The 17,577-nt window shown below is 44.2% G+C and overlaps 1 protein-coding gene across 2 annotated transcripts in view; it reads left to right on the top strand.

Moving 5' to 3' along the window:
- Positions 1-17,577, top strand: part of FAM120A (family with sequence similarity 120 member A) — a 134,019-nt gene that overhangs the window by 85,280 nt on the left and 31,162 nt on the right. For both annotated transcript variants that reach the window (XM_066368350.1, XM_066368351.1), the window contains exons 8-10: positions 4,492-4,579; positions 6,292-6,519; positions 9,008-9,182. In XM_066368350.1, coding sequence (XP_066224447.1) covers positions 4,492-4,579; positions 6,292-6,519; positions 9,008-9,182 — 491 coding nt within the window. The remainder of the gene's footprint in view (positions 1-4,491; positions 4,580-6,291; positions 6,520-9,007; positions 9,183-17,577) is intronic.

The following is a 17,577-nucleotide window of genomic DNA, read 5'->3' as shown; positions in this document are numbered from 1 at the left end:
AGTTGGCTGTCTCAACCAGCTTTACTGCAGAAACCACTCCAAATGTCCTGGAGTGAGGTGAGGCCTGGTACCTATCTCCGGATCCTCGATCCCAGTGTGAAGTGCCGGCTGTGCTGCCGCTGTTCCTGGGTATGAAAGTCATTTTCTGTGCACTTCCTACTGCATCAAGTGTGTTGTGTAAAACCCATCCTGAGGCTGCCTCTTCCTTGTAACTGCATGTGGTAATATCTGGAATGGGGTGGGGTCTGTAGCTGTGGAGGGGCTCCTTCTCTCTGAGCCTGAATGTTACCAGCCGAGAGCTCTGCAGACAGAGCTTGGGGTGTACAGGAGATTTCTGCAGAGCACTTTAGGTGGCTCTGGGTCTCGGCAGGCTCCCTAGGGGTGCCTGTGACACATTGTGTCTGTGTAAGCAGTTTCAAGTGTGATTGTGAGCTGTGAGTTGTCGGTGTAGAGTGAACTGTATGTAAAAATATTCTGAAATCTCTAGTTTGTTCTTCAAAGCAAGAAGACATTTGTCATATTCAAAATTTTGTTTTTAAGCTGTGAAGTAATATAGTTATCCTACTGAACTTTTCTGAACTTCAAAAAACTTGGCTAGTGTCAAAATGCTTCTCAGGCAGAATTTTAGATTTTATAGTATGATTATTAGCTGATAATCTTAATTGACATGATTTTATTTTTAGCTTGTGATAATCTATACAGAGCAATAGAAAGGTTTATAAATGTAAGCTCTGTGTGACCTTAGGTGGGATAAGCTTTCTACTTTAGTAACAAGCCATGTTTCCCCAGCTGTACTGTTCCACATGCTTGCTGATTGACCGCTGGGGCCCATCACTAGGGGTGTCGCATTTGGGGGACTACAAGTTGAATGGGCTTTCGTTTGTTGTGCTTTATGTCACATAAAAGAGATGCCTCTTTGCCTTGTATCTTTAGGCTGTTTTTATGTGGCTTATTCATATAGTAGTTGGGTACCTGCTTGATGATGGTTATAAAATCTTGTCTTCACAGTTTATAATTAGTTAAAACCAGACAGTAATTACAAATAGTAACAAAGTGATCCATAAAGGAAACAGCAATGAGAATAGTAGGGGTGGGGATGGACGTTCCAGACAAGACCTTCAAGATGAGGTGTCAATATCAAAACTTCAGTCTGCCTTGAGGAGGAAGGTGTGGCTATCCAATAGAGTGTGGAAGATACTTGATCAAGAACCTGCATCTAGAACATAATGTCTTCCTGTGAGTCTTTAAGAAGTACCACATAGAAAATGTGTAGAATATTTGAAAAGGTGCTTGTCTTCATTGTTATCTGAGAAGCACGCATTGGACCTGCTGAGGTTCACTGCCTTCCCTCTCAAAGGCTAACATGAGAGTGACCAAAAGTACTGTGTTCAGAAGGGGCCCCAGGATCTCCTGCAGAGTTGGACTGTAGGCTCAGCTGTGGGGTTTTCCCATGACAGGATGCTACAGTGTTGAATCTGAACCACCGGACACAAAAATGGTACAGTTGTGCTGTTCCATTTACGTGGCATTCGGAACCAGATAAAGGTATCTTTGCTGTTGGAAGTCAGAATAAACATTGTCCTTGAGAAAGGAAGTCACTGGAATCAGGAGGGGCTCCTGGGTGTCAGCCCTGCGTCTCTGGTTGCTTACCCAGTATATTCAGTTCCTGGGCACTTATTAAATCATTCACTTGTGACTAGTGCGATTCTTTTAGCTTTATTATACTTAAATGTTTAAAATTATAAGTAATAGGCCGTTACTTGTGAATATCCAAGTAATTTGTTCTAAAATCACTGAATAAATGTTACTGACATTTTTAAAGCAAGTGAGCAAATCTACTTATACCAGTGTTTTCAACTGCCAGTCCATGGACCAGGACCTGGTACTCCAGAAATGTCATACTGGCTGCAAAAGACTTAACCTCCCTGATGTTATATGAAGATTATGGACCCAAAGATCCTAGTCGAATTCACTTATGCTCAGGGTGATTGCCACTTACTAGCCTGTATCATTGATGAAAGTACTATTGAGGTTGTCTTAAAACTTCAAAACTTGTATGTTGTTTGAACAACCTTTTGCACATGGAGACCATTTACAAATCACGTGCAGTAGACAAGGTATTTGGTCAAACTTAAGTAGTCAGTGCGTTGTACACGGGGGGTTCTGAAATCAAGCACCTGTCTTGTACAGTGTTGCACTGTTATGCATGGTAAGATGAAACTTTATTCATTGTTTGTTTCTGGCCAGTTAGGTCACCATTCCCCAAGTGTAAAAAGGTCGAAAACCACTGATTTACACTGCAGTCTCTAGATCATTGCAGAGCTGCCTTCCTCTTTGTTTCCTGGAATACTCACTCTGGACTTGTGTGAGACAGAGTTGTCCACCATCAATTTCCCTCTTTCACAGGCCATGGCACACTTATCACATACTGAGGTCACTGATTCAGATCCTGACTGGTATGTGATCAGTGTATAATTGACTGAGATTGGTTTCCTGAACCTTTCACACACACCCTCCCTCCCCACCACTACCCCATAGTAGCTGCTCTTCTCTTGATTTTAAACAGGACCGATTACTATGCTTAGAATACTTGCATTTATTTTGATTCTTGCTCCTCATCACTTGTGTTTCCTCTGGTTTTATAAAATTGTAGCCTGAGATCACACACACGAGCAGCAAACTTTGACAGAGCGGTGGTTTCTCTGAGCTCTCATAGAAGACGGGAGCCTGGATGTGGAGTAACTGGGCAGCTGGGCTGCCCCCATTTCATGTGGCAGCGTCTCCTGTGTCCCATCCTGGTGTCCCATTCAATGACTAGGATCAAGAAGCTAGAACGAGCCTCTAAAATATTAATAGCATGGGGCACAATTCCTGGTTTAAGATGAGACAGCCTTCTCATCTCTCCTTTTAGCAGCCTTACTTTTTTAGTAGTAGAACTAAAATGAAGTCGGTTGGAAGATAGGATTAGTGGGTCTTAAGAGTCTCTCCATCTGCCACATGGGTCAGTTAGAAAGGCACGCCCATGAACAGCTCTGCTCACTGGCAGGCCTGTGGCCAGCACTGCTTTTAGTAGATACTTTTGGCTCAGAGCCTTGCAGGACAGGGATGAGTGAGGGGTGGATGTCGGGAGCTGCCTGAGCTGCCCACGGAGGCCGAGGGCCACAGCTCAGGCCCCTCCAGTTCCCTGCTCCTCCAGGTGATGCTTTTTACAGAGCTTGCCCGGGTGCTGCCCTGAGCTTTCTCTTACATTGTGGACAAAGAATTTATGAAATAATACCATTCATGCCACAGTCACTGCATTCTGTTCTATTCTATTTTAGTGTTTAAAAAATGCTGGTTAAACCCACTAAATTGTTTTCCAGTGGGCCACAACCCACAGTTTTTTAAAAAAAATGCTGAAATATCTTATTCTGGCATTATAAATACTCCATAATCTTCCCCATCTCTTTCCTCCACCTTATTTTTACTACGTTGCCAAATCAAGTTATTTCCCAAATAAGATTGATTTAACTCCCTGTTCTCTGAGCTCACAAACCCATTCCCCCTACTTGGCCTGGAAGATGCCTTCCACCCCAACTCGGCCTTGTGTATCACCCAAGTCGTGGCTTTCTCCCATGCCCCTTCCAGGAGTCGGCTGCAACTTCCTGTGTGTTGCCACTTGGCAAAGAGTAGCTTACATTTATTTATAAATTATGAGTAACATATGATTCAGATAACATTTAATATTCTAGTGCCTGATAATTGTCAGTTAACTGATTTTTTTTTTTTTTTTTTTTTGTATTTTTCTGAAGTTGGAAATGGGGAGGCAGTCAGACAGGCTCCTGCATGCGCCCGACCGGGATCCACCCGGCATGCCCACCAGGGGGCGATGCTCTGCCCATCTGGGGCACTGCTCTGTTGCATCCAGAGCCATTCTAGTGCCTGAGGCAGAGGCCATGGAGCCATCCTCAGCGCCCGGGCCAACTTTGCTCCACTGGAGCCTTGGCTGCGGGAGGGGAAGAGAGAGACAGAGAGGAAGGAGAGGGGGAGGGGTGGAGAAGCAGATGGGCGCCTCTCCTGTGTGCCCTGGCCGGGAATCGAACCCAGGACTCCTGCACGCCAGGCCGATGGTCTACCACTGAGCCAACCGGCCAGGGCCAGTTAACTGATTTTTAAAATCTTGTTTCTCCAAGATGACTGAGCTCTTTAAAGGGAAGGCTGCATTTGAGTTTTCCGTGCCCAGTGGCACTAGCTCATCCTAGACCATCTTTAAGCTGAGTAGTCGCCCGTGGGCTAGGGCACTTGATGTTGCTCTTCACAGTGAGTGGTTATCACCTACCCGTTGGAAGTAGCAGGAAGTGATATGCGTAGGTTCTCCTGGACATGGTTTGTTGGGGGAGACAAGATCAGTGAAGCACAGATCACCTTGAGTCTGTGATACAGGCTTTTGTCGTCATGAGCACGTGTGGGGAATTGTTGCACTAACTGTAATCATGTTCATTCTGTGTGCAGCCATATCAGTGGGAACAAAATTGGCTGGGAGAAGACAGGAAGTCACTCGGAGCCTCAAGCACGGGGAGACCCAGGAGACCAAACAAAGGTAGTAGGTTCACGCCTTTTCTTCTCTCAAGTCCTGGCTCTTTCAGTACTGTAGTGTTAGGGATTGTTGTGAGCAATACAGACATTGGCAGTGGGTTGGGGGCAGGGGATCACAGGCATTGGCAGGGGAGGGGGACTCACAGTCATGGGGAGGCAGGCAGAGGAGGGATCTCAGGGCTTCCACCTTTTCTTTCTTCACAGAGCAGGGTGGAAGCCTGGTAGAAATGCAACCCTGTCTTCTGGCTACATAGTCTGGTCAAGCACTTAGAGCCTTCCAGAGCCCTGTGTCTTGTAGGGTCTTTGTGGGGATTGAACAAGAAAGCACTTGGGATGTGTACAGTGAAAATTAAAATAAACTACATTCCACCCCCCCTCCCCTTTTTCTACTTCTACTTGTTAATAGTGATTTACAGAAATAACTTTCTACCTACAAAGCCACATCTGTCCCTGCAGGCGATCACTTAGATGGCAGGGTATCTGGCTGGAAGAAGCTGGTGGATATATAAGGTGACAAAATACCAGAAATCCATTTAAAACTCTGAAATGCCATCACTGTTGAAAAAGTGTCCTATGAGTAAGCTTCATGGATGCCTAGTGTTTGCAGAAGCACCTTCAGTGGTCTGTGTCATCTCTCTATAAATGGTAATACAGAAACTCATGAATTATTCATGAGTTATTCTTGAGACTAATTGTGGCACTATGTATTTTAAGGAGTAAAATTAAGCACTTGATTACATACAATTGTAAAGAATACATTCTTTTCCCCCCATATGTAACAGAAAAATATGTCAAGGGTGGCACAAAATCAAACAATAAGCAATATTATTTCCAGCATTTATTGTGAGAAAGAAAATATAGTTTATTGTTTAAATAATAATTGCTCTTGATAAACAGCTCAGATGCTAAAGTTTATGAAGCGAAAACTAAGAGTCCTCTCTGCTTTCCCTTTTCTTGGTCTCAGTGCTTTGAGGTGATCCACTCTCATTCCTGCTTATGTCCAGATGGTCCTCACGTTGGCAGTTGATTGCTATAGAATAAGTGTTTTCCACCTAATGATACACCACACACAGATTTCTGTGTCAGTTTATATAGACATGACTCATCATTTTTAATGGAATTAGCTTATCTTTTTGCTTTCATTTTTCACAAACACTTTCCTGTATGTAATTAATTTGGGACTTTATAAAGACCAAACAGAATGCTTGAGTTTGGGCTCTCGTTTATTCTTTAGATACCGACTTTGGTGGTAAAGAGAATTCCTAAGCCAGGCCTAGATCTGAGTCCTGTTGTACAAGTTACTGGTTGCGTAGCTGAGGACGGATGACATGCACTCTCTGAGCATTACTTTCCTCGTCTGTAGAGAGGACCGTACCTACATGGCATCCGGCAGGGTCTCCAAGGAAAGTGAAAACACAGGAATTGGCTGCATGGGGTTAGCAAGCACAGAAAAGCCACACTGTCACTCCACAGGGGCCCAGGGGAGGAGCCGTGGGTGGGGACACCCAGCAGAAGCTGCAGGTCCCTCTGGGCTCCCACTCCCCAGCAGGCAGGTGGGCATCCACTCACCGCTTCCTCTGTCCAAGCAGAAGTGGGCCAGTGCTCCCTCATCCATGGTGGTGAAGGTTTCATTATGTCTCTCTGCAAAGGACTCTGTCTCAGATGGACAGACAGCATGACATGAGCCGGTTTTCCCTCTCACCCATCACTCTGTAGGCAGAAGGTTCGTCCACTGCCTCCTCAGGCAGCCAGCTTGCTGAAGGAAAGGGAAGCCAGATGGGCACTGTCCAGCCAATTCCGTGCCTCTTGTCCATGCCCACCAGGAACCACATGGACATCACCACCCCTCCTCTGCCCCCTGTCGCCCCCGAGGTGCTGAGAGTAGCCGAGCACCGCCACAAGAAGGGGCTCATGTACCCGTACATCTTCCACATCCTGACGAAGGTATGTGCAAGAGTCACTCCTGGGGAAGCTGCTTGTTTTTGGAACTGTTTTTCAAGCTTATAAATTACTTGAAACAAAATTCATTTTCCCCTTTCTAAACTTTGAGAAAAAATGATGACAATTTATATTTGTAAATAAAATAAAAGAACTTGTAAAATCTCATTTTCCCCTTCAATGTAGTATAAAATATTTTTCAAACTTCTAATTAGTGACACATCACATTATTTTCTGACTTGTAATTTTATTCTCTATTTCTAATTTCAAAATTTTTGATACCACATTTGTGTCACAATGTCAGGTTTAATTCCAATGTCACATTTGGTTATCTGTCTTAGAAATGCCCCTTCTGGGTGGCTGAGAGTGTTTTGTGTATTTTGACTCTTTTGCTTCATTGAGTATGATTTTAATAGCACTTGGGGGGGGAAAAAGGGAATGTATGAGCTGTAACATATCCTAATCAAAAAATGCAATTTATATTTTTACACAGTGCAATAATTTCACATTATTAGTCTTTTAAATGTATCCTTAAGTAGTTATGGAGTGTGCTATTAATTGGTTTTGAATCTTGGTGTCTTGAATGGATCTATGTGTATTTAAATTTCTTCAATGATTTGTAGTCTTTATCTTGGTACTTATTATCACAGACTCAGAGTTTAACAGGTTACCTTGGCAACTAGATTTCGCACACAGAATTGGTTTATTGCCACATGTATTTTTAATGTTTTTGTCAGCATATGTACCACTATATATAAGCGGGCATTTTTGTCGTTATTTTCTGCACTCCATCTGTGATCTGTAACATGGAGACAATGAATACAAAAGTTGCTCCTGTCCCACAGCTCCCCAGCAGGGCCCCAGTCGTTAGCTAATTGGAACATTGCTTACTTTTAAAATTATAGACATGAAGAATATTTAGACCAGTACTATTTACTGAGCTCCTTTAATTTATTAGTAAAATGCAATCATATCCCAAATCTCATCTATTATTTGATTAGGGGCATGCGTGTCTGGTGTTACTTTTGAAATTATGATTGTAAGGTAAACATTTTATTTTTTCAGGTTCAACATGAATTGTAAGGGTAAGTGACTGTTGCTGGAAAAGCATTTGCTAAGTTTAAAGGGGCCAAGGTGTTTGGAAGACTGCGTCCTTTTCCCGTGGGGGAGTTGGGATATAACTCCCCGGACCCTGCCGTTTCCGCCCTGCCGTGCGGTGGGTGTGACCGGCGGGGTCTGTTAGAGCATTGTGAGTCCTGCACACTGCTTCCTCGTCATTGCTCACTCATCTCAGGGGCAAATTTTGATACAATGACTGTTCAGAAAAGTAAACTTTATTGTCTTTTTAGACTTTAAAATGTCTCCTGAAATTTTTCTGTGTATTAGGGAAAAGCTTAGACTGTAAGGCCTGCTGCTTTCTGTGAGCTGAGCTGGTAGCACACTGTCCACGCTGAGTTGTTCGCATGAGGTGAAGCTTGGTAGGAACGTAGGGAGTTATAAGCCTCACTGTGCTGAGGGCTAAGTGCCACCTGGATGAGAGCGTTAACCACACACGGCAGCTAGAGCATGAAGGTGCTGAAGACGGGCAGATGGATCCTGAAATTAAATTTGTGTGAAGGAAACAGCAAATGTTATGAAGTTATTATTGAAAGAGTATATATGAATAAATTTAATAGACATTGAAGGTCATAAACGTGTTTCTGTGTTATAAACATGTAAATAAAATTTCTTGCAAAATCTCTCGAGATGTACTTTGGTGCCTTAAAATACACAAAACTGGACCACAGACATTTTGCCAATGGTCACAGTTGTCATTTGTCTTCTGGGGCACAGTCCTGTACCACAGTGCGGCCCTTCCATGCTGGCTCGGACCATGAGGCCCCCATCACTTTCTGTCCTGGCAGTGGTCATGCCCTCTCATTCAGTGAGATATGTCTGTCGAGTCCCTGCTGCACGAGGGTGGAGGCCATAAGTACTACTGAGGAAGGTTCTCTTAGCTAGGTTATGTTGTATACGGTAAATTTTTTTAGGGAAGAGCTTGGTAAAGAAAAATTTTCCATTTTATATTCAGGATACTAGTTTCTTTAGTTTCATCTAGATCAGTAAAAATTGTGGATTTCATTACACATGACCATCTTGATTCATATATAAAATTTGCAAGTTCTCAGCATTTTCTTTTCTACTTGTTGTCTCATGTTACCTGTTTAGATTGTTTCAAATACTTTGGGATCATCTATATGGTTTTCTTTTGTTCTTGGTTCCAGATTGAAAATAAAAGCATGTAGATTCTATTTTGACTCCCTGACCATGTGTTTTGACAACAACGTACTAAATGACTCTCCTAAATATCTTGATGTAGGCAAGTTGTTAAGTGATTGGTTTGGAATAGAATTGCAATGTCATTAACTGGAGATAATACAGTATATTTCTTTGAGTTTATTGTAAATTCAACATGAAAAATGTGCAATATTATTCTGCTTTCTTCCATGCAAAGGGTGAAATCAAAATTGCTGTTTGTATTGAAGATGAAGCCAGCAAAGACCTGCCTCCCGCCGCCCTGCTCTATAGGCCAGTCCGCCAGTATGTTTACGGAGTCCTGTTTAGCTTGGCAGAAAGCAGAAAGAAAACTGAGAGACTTGCTTTTAGAAAGAACAGACTTCCACCAGAATGTATGTACTGTGAAATCCATTGTTTGTTTTCCTCGGTTCCTCATAATCTCTTGTGCGTTTTCTAAAGCCATAGAAGGACCTTGACCAAGCTCGCCCTGAGCACCCCGTGTGGAGGAGGTGGGCTTCATCTGGGCCTTTAGGAAAGGGAGACAGCTTTGGGCTTTTTTCCTTAGTCCCATCCCAGTAATGGTGGTCATTTGGTAAAATGATGAAACTACAGGTTTATGCTTTCAGCTGATCTGCAGGTGGTCCTGATGATCGCTGTTCTGCTGTGGTCAGCATGTCCCAGGCAGAGTGACGGCACTGTCCACTCTTCAGTAATCAGTGTTCCTGGGGAGGCCCCGCCAGCTCTCGCCCACCACCTCTGTGTGTCTGGTGTGTCGCTGCGCACAGCACTGGTGCCAGAAGGACACGTGTATGTGGTGGTTCCCCTCAGACATCCTAGCTGGTTGGTTCTGGGGATAGAAGGGGAAGTGGAACAACAAAAAGTATTGTTTCAAATGTTGGCAAACAATGAGGTCAGAGCAGCTTCCATCTTTCAGTAAGGCAGCTTAATATTTTGGGAAGACTGTTTCAAGACAGTATTATCTACTAATGTAGGAATGTAAAGATCACTGTATATTTAGTAGGAAATAGGAAAGTTCCTGAAATTTATAGTCTGAAATAATAATATGAACCGTGGAAGTTGTAGATTACGATCTCATCCTCTTAACTAAGGGTGCGCAGCGATAGGCCGCCTGCATGGGGCAGGGCAGTGCAGGCCTGGCCGGCGGGGTGCAGTCGGCCAGCGCAGGGGAGATGGACAAGTGGGGCCTGCCTCTGGACTTCTGAACCACAGAGATTCTGGTGATGCTAAAATTCCATTCCATAGATTCTTAAGGTTTCTGTTTTTGAATACTGTAACAAAATTATGATTTTATAACCCTTTAACATGACGCGTCTGTTTGTCACTCCCCTTGCTTGAGGACAGCTGGACTGGGAGTGGTGCTGAGCTGTGTGAGTGGCTGTCGCTGGAAGAGGCAGGCTGGCCCGAAGGCCCCCTCAGCTGATGCTTCTGCTACTGAGCTCAGGGCGAGGCACCACATGGACACGGGGTTGTCAGCGGGCACCCTGTAAAAGCCAGCATTTTTCTGATGTACATGGTCTCATTTTTCCTCACACTGTGTATTCATATGCTCAGAAAAGAAGGACCTTTCTTACTTCGTGCAGGTTGGTCACCGTGACTTGGCTCTGCAGCTGTGACCCCCCCCCCCCTTTGGTTCCCTGTTGGCCCTGAGTGGTTGAGGCCTGTGGCCCCCTTGGTTCTCTGCTGGGCCCAGAATGTGTTTGCCACAAAGTTGCGTTCAGCCCTACTCCCTGCCATGTCCTTCGCCCCATACCACCATTTTGGCTTCCATGGTGAAAGACTGTTCTTTTTTTATTTTTATTTATGTGTTCCAGAAATGTAGTTCTGTATGCAGCAGATTCCTCAGGAGTTTTCAGTGATCACAACCCGGGGTCCCTTGGGTGAACCCTAGGATGACTCTCCTTCACAGTGTTCACAGCAGCCTGAATATGGGTGGTGTGCCCTATTCATACCCCCCACAGTGGGCAGTGTGCATCCTTGTCCTGGCCGTCCAGTGCAGGAAGGTCTGCATTGCAGGTGAACTGCAGGCGCTGTCAGGAAGTGAGCCGTGGTCTCTTCTGCTCTGCTGCAGGCCTGCAGTTTTACAAACCTGAATGTATAGCTCGTAACACGCAGCACACTCACTACCTCCTCGTCAGTTATCTTGTACCTAGCAGTGCAGGTGTCCTGCTGGCCTGAAAGCAGCTGTCTATTAGCAGACGGTAGGGGAAGCAAAGGGCAGGGGTGGGTATTCTCTGAATGGACCAGCATTCTCTGAGCATAAGCAAGAGAGAGACAGATGGTGGTAAAGGGCTGAGAGTGCAGACCATGCAGGAGAGTCCAACACTGTCTCGCAGGGAATTGCCAGGTTGGCTTGCTAGTAATAGACCAGCTCCAGCTGGGGCTGGTGGGCATGGGAATGGAGTGGCCAGGGAAGAAGAGAGGGGGTGGGTACGGTCGGGATGACTCAGATGGGTCCTGTGAGGCTCTGGCTCAGGTGTGAGAGGCCCAGGGGTACAAAGAAGAGGAAGAGGAAGGCACCCAGCACTCCTCAGACCTGCCTGAGATGAGTGGAGAGTCCTTGGCTTCAGAGGCATTCAATAGGTGTCTTATTCTGTCCTTCCTGCTTCTATTCCCGACCCTACTCTTCGGCTTTGTCTCTAACGTGGAAGTTGTAGTCGTTGTTGCTCTGTCACCTTGGGCCAGTGGGTAGTATTGAATGGGGAAAGAAAGATATGTTATCAGATAGAGTAGGAATCTGGAGGAGTGATATTAGGGGTAGGTGGGAGGGAGGGTGGGGTAGGGCCTATACTTGGGCCACCTTTCTTGGAGAAGGCAAGAACTAGCGGGAAGATACATGTGGTGTGGTTTAGAAAAGGGAGCCAGCTGTCACTGGAATGGGGGGCTGCTCTATTGTGGAGGAGGGCCAAGACTACAACTGGCCAAGTGTAGTTTAACATTTGATACTTCTGAAATGGCAAGTAGGATATATGTCTGTGACTACTCTTTAGCCCTCTCTTAGAGTACGGCCCCGCCAGCAATAAAAAAGTGAATGAATAACTGATGCAGATACATGGCTGGTTGGAATGAAGACCCAAAGTGTAGGTATAGAGAATGATGCTCGTGTGTGAGAGTGTGCAGTCACTGAGGTTCTGTGAAGGTCAGCGCTGAACACTTTGCAGTCGTTGCTGGTTAGGTGGCTTATGAACATGTGCCTTGATTTTTCTGTTGGCAAGGAGGAGCCATTGAAGGTTGGATTAGAGTCATATTTCTACTTAGAAAGTTAGATTGGGTAGAGACTGTGGCTGAACTGAAGCAAAGATAAAACCTTGAAATGGGAGAGAAAGGGTGGCTCAGATGCCCACTGCTTAGACCAGTTAAATTAGCCCTTGGAACTTAAATGTTATCTGGAGAAGTGTATTATTAAAGTGTTGTTACAAATAAAAATTTACCTCTGGATAGAAAGATGTGTACATTTGACCTCTAAATTTACAAGTTGAGAGACCTTAGTTAGCTCTGTAACATAAATGGCTTTAGAATCTTGGTCTTTTGGTGGAGCTGATAAAATTCAACTTTTTTAAGGCAATGTTTATGTTAGTTGGGGAAACAACCTGCGGAAAAGGCTTGTATGTAGCAATACACGTCCGTTGATGATCTCATTAACTGGAACTTCAGGTCTTTACAGCATTGAATTTTGTCCTTGTTAGCAGTGCATTAAGATTACTTCATTAGATTCCAGCTGGCTCTAAGCACTGATTATGATGATACCATCACTTTAGGTGTCCATGCCTGGAACATCTGGGTAACTGCACATTTTATTTATATAGATTGATTTTGAGAGAGAGACAGGAAGGGAGAGAGAGCGGGAGGGAGGAGAGTGAGAAAACATCAACTTGTAGTTGCTTCACTTTAGTTGTTCATTGATTATCTCTCATATGTGCCTTGTGGGGGAAGAAGGGATGACTCAAGCCACTGGCCTTGGGATCATATGTTGATGACCCTGTGCTCAAGCCTGCTACCTCAGTGTTTCAAACCTGGGACCTCAGCGTTACCGGTCGATGCTCTATTCATTGTGCCACTACCGGTCAGGCCACATTTTATATTCTCAAGGAGAGAATGTTGTAACTTCTTGACACTCTGGATCAGATGGGGAAGTGACAATGTCTGATCATGCTGAAAAGAGGTAGACCTTGAGTGGTTTCTTGGGAGTTCTTGGTTGACAAGATTTAAGATTTGAAACATTGTTGAAATCTGTTTCACCTGCTGTCATTGTCAGACCATGTGTAGATGAAGTCAGTGGCACTTTGCCGGAGATTCATAAACCATGGGAAGTATACCGTTGGGGTCTTGGGACAGATTTGTTCTTCAGATATCCTCTGGCTTTGCCCGCCACTTTAGTGGTCTGGTAACCAGAACCATGCTCCGTCAGTTCCAGTGAATTCACCTACTCAAGTGTATGATGCAGTGGTTTCTGAAAGAGAGGGTTTTGATCTAGCACAGCTTCGGAATGTTGTGTATGCAGACACATGCCCCTGGTATGGCCACTGACAATCGGAAATTTCCTAAGAGGCTTTGTTACCAGGAAGAACTAGTCAAGAGAGTGTACTGAGTCTGAAGGGTTGTTTAAAAATATTTAACTCTCACTAGATTTAAGACATGTATCCATTATGATAAGTTGATCATAATCTATAATTAATTTCTGTGTGACTTATCAAAGTTTTATTTTAAAGTTAATATGTGGTTAAGTAAGATATCTACCATCAAGTTCTTTAAAAAATTAATCTTTGAAAGTCATATTGAATTACATGCTGGCGGTTTATTTTCTGATATTCTGTGTCCATCCCAAGGTTCTATAGTTTTGCTTTTAAGAAATACTTCAGGATATGTATTTATGATGGCAGTATGCTACTGAGGTCACTGTTGTGGAATTTTATGTCTCACTGGTGGGGCCAGTAGAAAACTACTGACCCTTCACAAGCAGATTTGCCCAGATGTGCTGGCAATGGCAACTGCTTTGGAAGGAGGTGGCACCAGGGAGCTGTCCCTCCCTATAGCTGCTAGAATAGAGGCTGGGCCTGGCCTGGAGGCCTTCGTGTGTTTATGGCAGCATTGTTCACAATAGCGAAGTTCTGGAAACAGCCCAAGTGTCCCTCAGTGGACGAGTGGATTAAAAAGCTGTGGTACATATATACAATGGAATACTATGGGGCATGTAAAAGAAGGAAATATTACCTTTTGCAACAATATGGAGGGACCTGGAAACTATTATGTTGAGTGAAATAAGCCAGGCAGAGAAAGAAAAATATCATATGACCTCACTCATTTGAAGAATCCAAGGAACAATGTGAACTGAGGAACGGAATTGAGACAGAGGAGGGATCAAAGAGACCAGAGGAAAAGAGGACAGAGGGAAAGGGGATGATGGGATGGGATAAATCTGAAGGGGGGGGGCGCTATAGGGAGGAGGGGCAGGGGAGATGTTGAGGGGAATGGGGGGAGGGGGGAATGCATTCATAGTGACCCTAGAATCTATGTAAACACAATTTTAAAAAAGAAAAAGAAAAAAACAAAAAAATCCAGATGAAGGTGCTGATTCTGAGATGTGTTCCTGTCCTGACCTTGGCTGCCTAGTGGCTCTTCCCCTTGGGGGCACTACTCAGCTGCTGGCCGGGTTCCCCTACCTGCTCTCCAAGGCGGAATGGCAGGGACCAGAAGAAAGGGCTCCACTTCTAAGGAGACAGCAGGACAATCAGTTACCTCAACTATGATTGAAGAATAAAAAACCAGGGATTAAAAAAAAGTTCAGTGACTTGCACATTTTTAAATTATCATCCAAAACTGGCCCCTGTTTTCTACAAGTCTCCTCAGTACCTCAAAATTAAGTAAAAGAAACTGTCTTATAGGCAGCAGATGGACATAAATTATAAACATATGAGATGAATTTATAGAAATAAGAAGCAATTTATATACTCTTGAGTATTACATATTTTTAATAAAGGGTATATTCTTTGCTTTTTAAGCTATCACAAAAAGCCAAAAGGAACACTGGGTTTTCCTGGTCCAGTCTGCTTTGAAAATTTTGTTTGTGCCAAATAATTGGGACTACTATTAATAATTAAATTTGCCCTGGCCAGATAGCTTGGTTGGTTGGAGCATTGTCCTGGTATGCAAAGGTTGTGGATTCAATTCCTGGTCAGGGCACGTACAGAAACAGCCCGATGTTTCTCTCGCCCTTCCTGGCTCCTTTCCTCTCTGTCTCAAGTCAATGAATAAATTTTTTAAAAAAACTAAATTTGTTCGCTCTGGATTATATTACAAAACAATACTTTAACATGACTGGTATTAGTGTACTGTTTTAATATATATGAAAATTGGTTTTCATAAACATTTCCCCATGATTTTATGAATACTGCTTATATATATATTAATCTAAATGTCTTTCTTCTGAAAAACTTTCTAGGAGTGATATTGGTGAACTGCCTCTTCCTCTCAGAACTTTAAGCACCAAGCTCCAGAGACATAGGAAGGTGGCCTGGTTCAGAGGGCACTCTAGCATTAATAATTACGTCACAGGTCTTTGAAGTTGAATTTATAATATACTAGGAGTTATATTAACGGGGAAAGTGAAGAACAGAAGAGTGTTTACTGCATGTGTAGAACACCATGTTCTTCCCTGTACCCTGTGGCCTACTGAATGTGTATATTTTTGTGGACAGGGTTGCCTTCAGTTTCAGACATAAAAAGGTTTAAGGGGAAAATTCACAGCCTTTCATGGAGTGTGTGCACGCAGATGTGTTGTCAGTGTCAGGAGATGTAGAGCCAGCTGGCCCCCGCCTGTGCACAGACTTCTTGGACGTTAACTGGCAGTTTTCCCACTAGAAAGAAAAAGGAGCTGAGCCCCACTGCCTCAGTGTTTCGGTTTCTGCCCAGTTGAAGGAACTGGAGTTTTGTTTTTATTCCTTTGGGTGGTGTGGTTTCATTTCCACAACCCAGGAAAGCTCAGCAAGTTATACTACTCCCCAGATGCACACATGTGCACACACACAGTGACCAAAGGTCCAGTCGGCCACAGTCTTGGAAGTCATCTGTCTCCTTCCTTTCCTCTCACCTGTAACTGCTGTGTATGCATGCCACAACTGTTACTCCTTAGCCCCCAGCAAGCACTGGTGCTGCGCCCAGTGCCCTGGCACTGCGTTTAGAGACGTCCTTCATGTGGCGTTGTAGGCAGCTGCTACCAGTCAATGGGATTGGCTCACAAAATGAAACCTGTTCATTACTTCTGCTCTGGGAAGAATCCCAAAATCAGCATCATAATAGATTTCCAAGGTAGAAGATGATTAATGTCTGGTGGTATACACTGGGTTTTTACTGAGTGCTGAAGTATAAATCGTGTTTTAGGTACCAAAATTGTATTTGGAAGAGATACTTTCCATAAAGAAAGTGCATTATAAATTTAGCGTCTGGTAGCAGGAAGACTGATGCCCTGGAGTTGTTGCCAAGGTAAGGAAGACGAACGCCTACGTTGTCTTTTAGACACAGCCTACTTCTTGCAATTATCAGTTTTCCTAGCAATAGGAAAGACAAGGTGAATGTTTGTCGATGGTGACGTACAAGATTTTTCGTGGCCAGCATCTGGATCAGGTGACTGTTCTGCGTTAACAAGGCACTATGAACCTGTCTTTCTAAAGGATTCCATAATGGAGATGGTTTCACACTACGTGCTCTTGGCTGAGGCCCAGATGTTCTTGAAATGTGCTCAGGGTGTTCCTAAGATCCAGTTGCCCCATTCCATTTAGACAGGCTCTGCATAACTAGGGTTTTTTGCAGAAATGATAAGAGTCTGCATGACTTGTTCGCTGGCTCCTTTGCATCTGCTTCTTCTTGTGAGCTGCGTCACAGAGACCACACCTCCCTCCTGAGCACCAGCGACTCAGGAGGAGGGTCAGAGCCCTAGGGACTGGAGGTGTTGTGCGTGCTTCAGCCTCCACACTTTGGGCAGCTTGCAAAGCAAAGGCTGCCACATGTCGACCCCAAAATGGGATGTCTCTTGGCATGTATAAGTCTATAAAACACTAACTAATCTTTAATTAATGTATTGAGCCAGTTGTAACCACACAGTAAGGGGTGGTAAGGTACCTCTGTGTTTCCTCATCAGGGTTTTGTTTGCAGAGTGAGTCATTGGCCCTTTTGTTAGTACCTGGTTCCAGGACTGAGGGTAGGATGCCAGCAAGGCTGGTGAGGGGCCCAGGCTTTGGAGTTTAAGGAAACCCTCATTCTCACGTGGTACATGGGAATCAGTGCCTCAGCCCTGGGTATCTCACATGCCTCACCCACATTTTCAGTCCTGTCCGGTGCATAGTAAGTGCTCAATAAAAAACCCATTAAGTCATTGACCAAAGGCTCCATGGCTATTAAGAGGTGGTATACACACAAGACTTCCAAATGTTCAGTTATTTAAAAACAGATGCACACATGTTTAAAATAAAGCAAGCCAGGAACAGCTTTGGTTTTGGAACAAAGCTTTGGTTTACTGGACATTTATTTTGTCTGATAAAGACATGTGTTTCCTAAATTAGATTTGAGTCATTCTTGTCATGAGTAGTGCAGCTAGGCAACAAAAGTGCTCAGAAAGATGAGGGGAAATGAATACATCTGATACCTTCTTCACAGCTGCTGTCACCCCTGCTCTGTCCTTTGCTCCTGGTGGGTACTGACTGCATGTCCCCCCCTGCCAGGATTGAATAGTCCTTTCACAAGCATCAGCTGGCGGTTCTTGGTGCTGGTGTGTAG

This window comes from Saccopteryx leptura, chromosome 2 (assembly GCF_036850995.1).
Source record: "Saccopteryx leptura isolate mSacLep1 chromosome 2, mSacLep1_pri_phased_curated, whole genome shotgun sequence".
Lineage (NCBI taxonomy): Eukaryota > Metazoa > Chordata > Mammalia > Chiroptera > Emballonuridae > Saccopteryx > Saccopteryx leptura.
The sequence above is the reverse complement of the archived record's forward strand: the minus strand, read 5'-3'. Positions and strand labels throughout refer to the sequence as shown.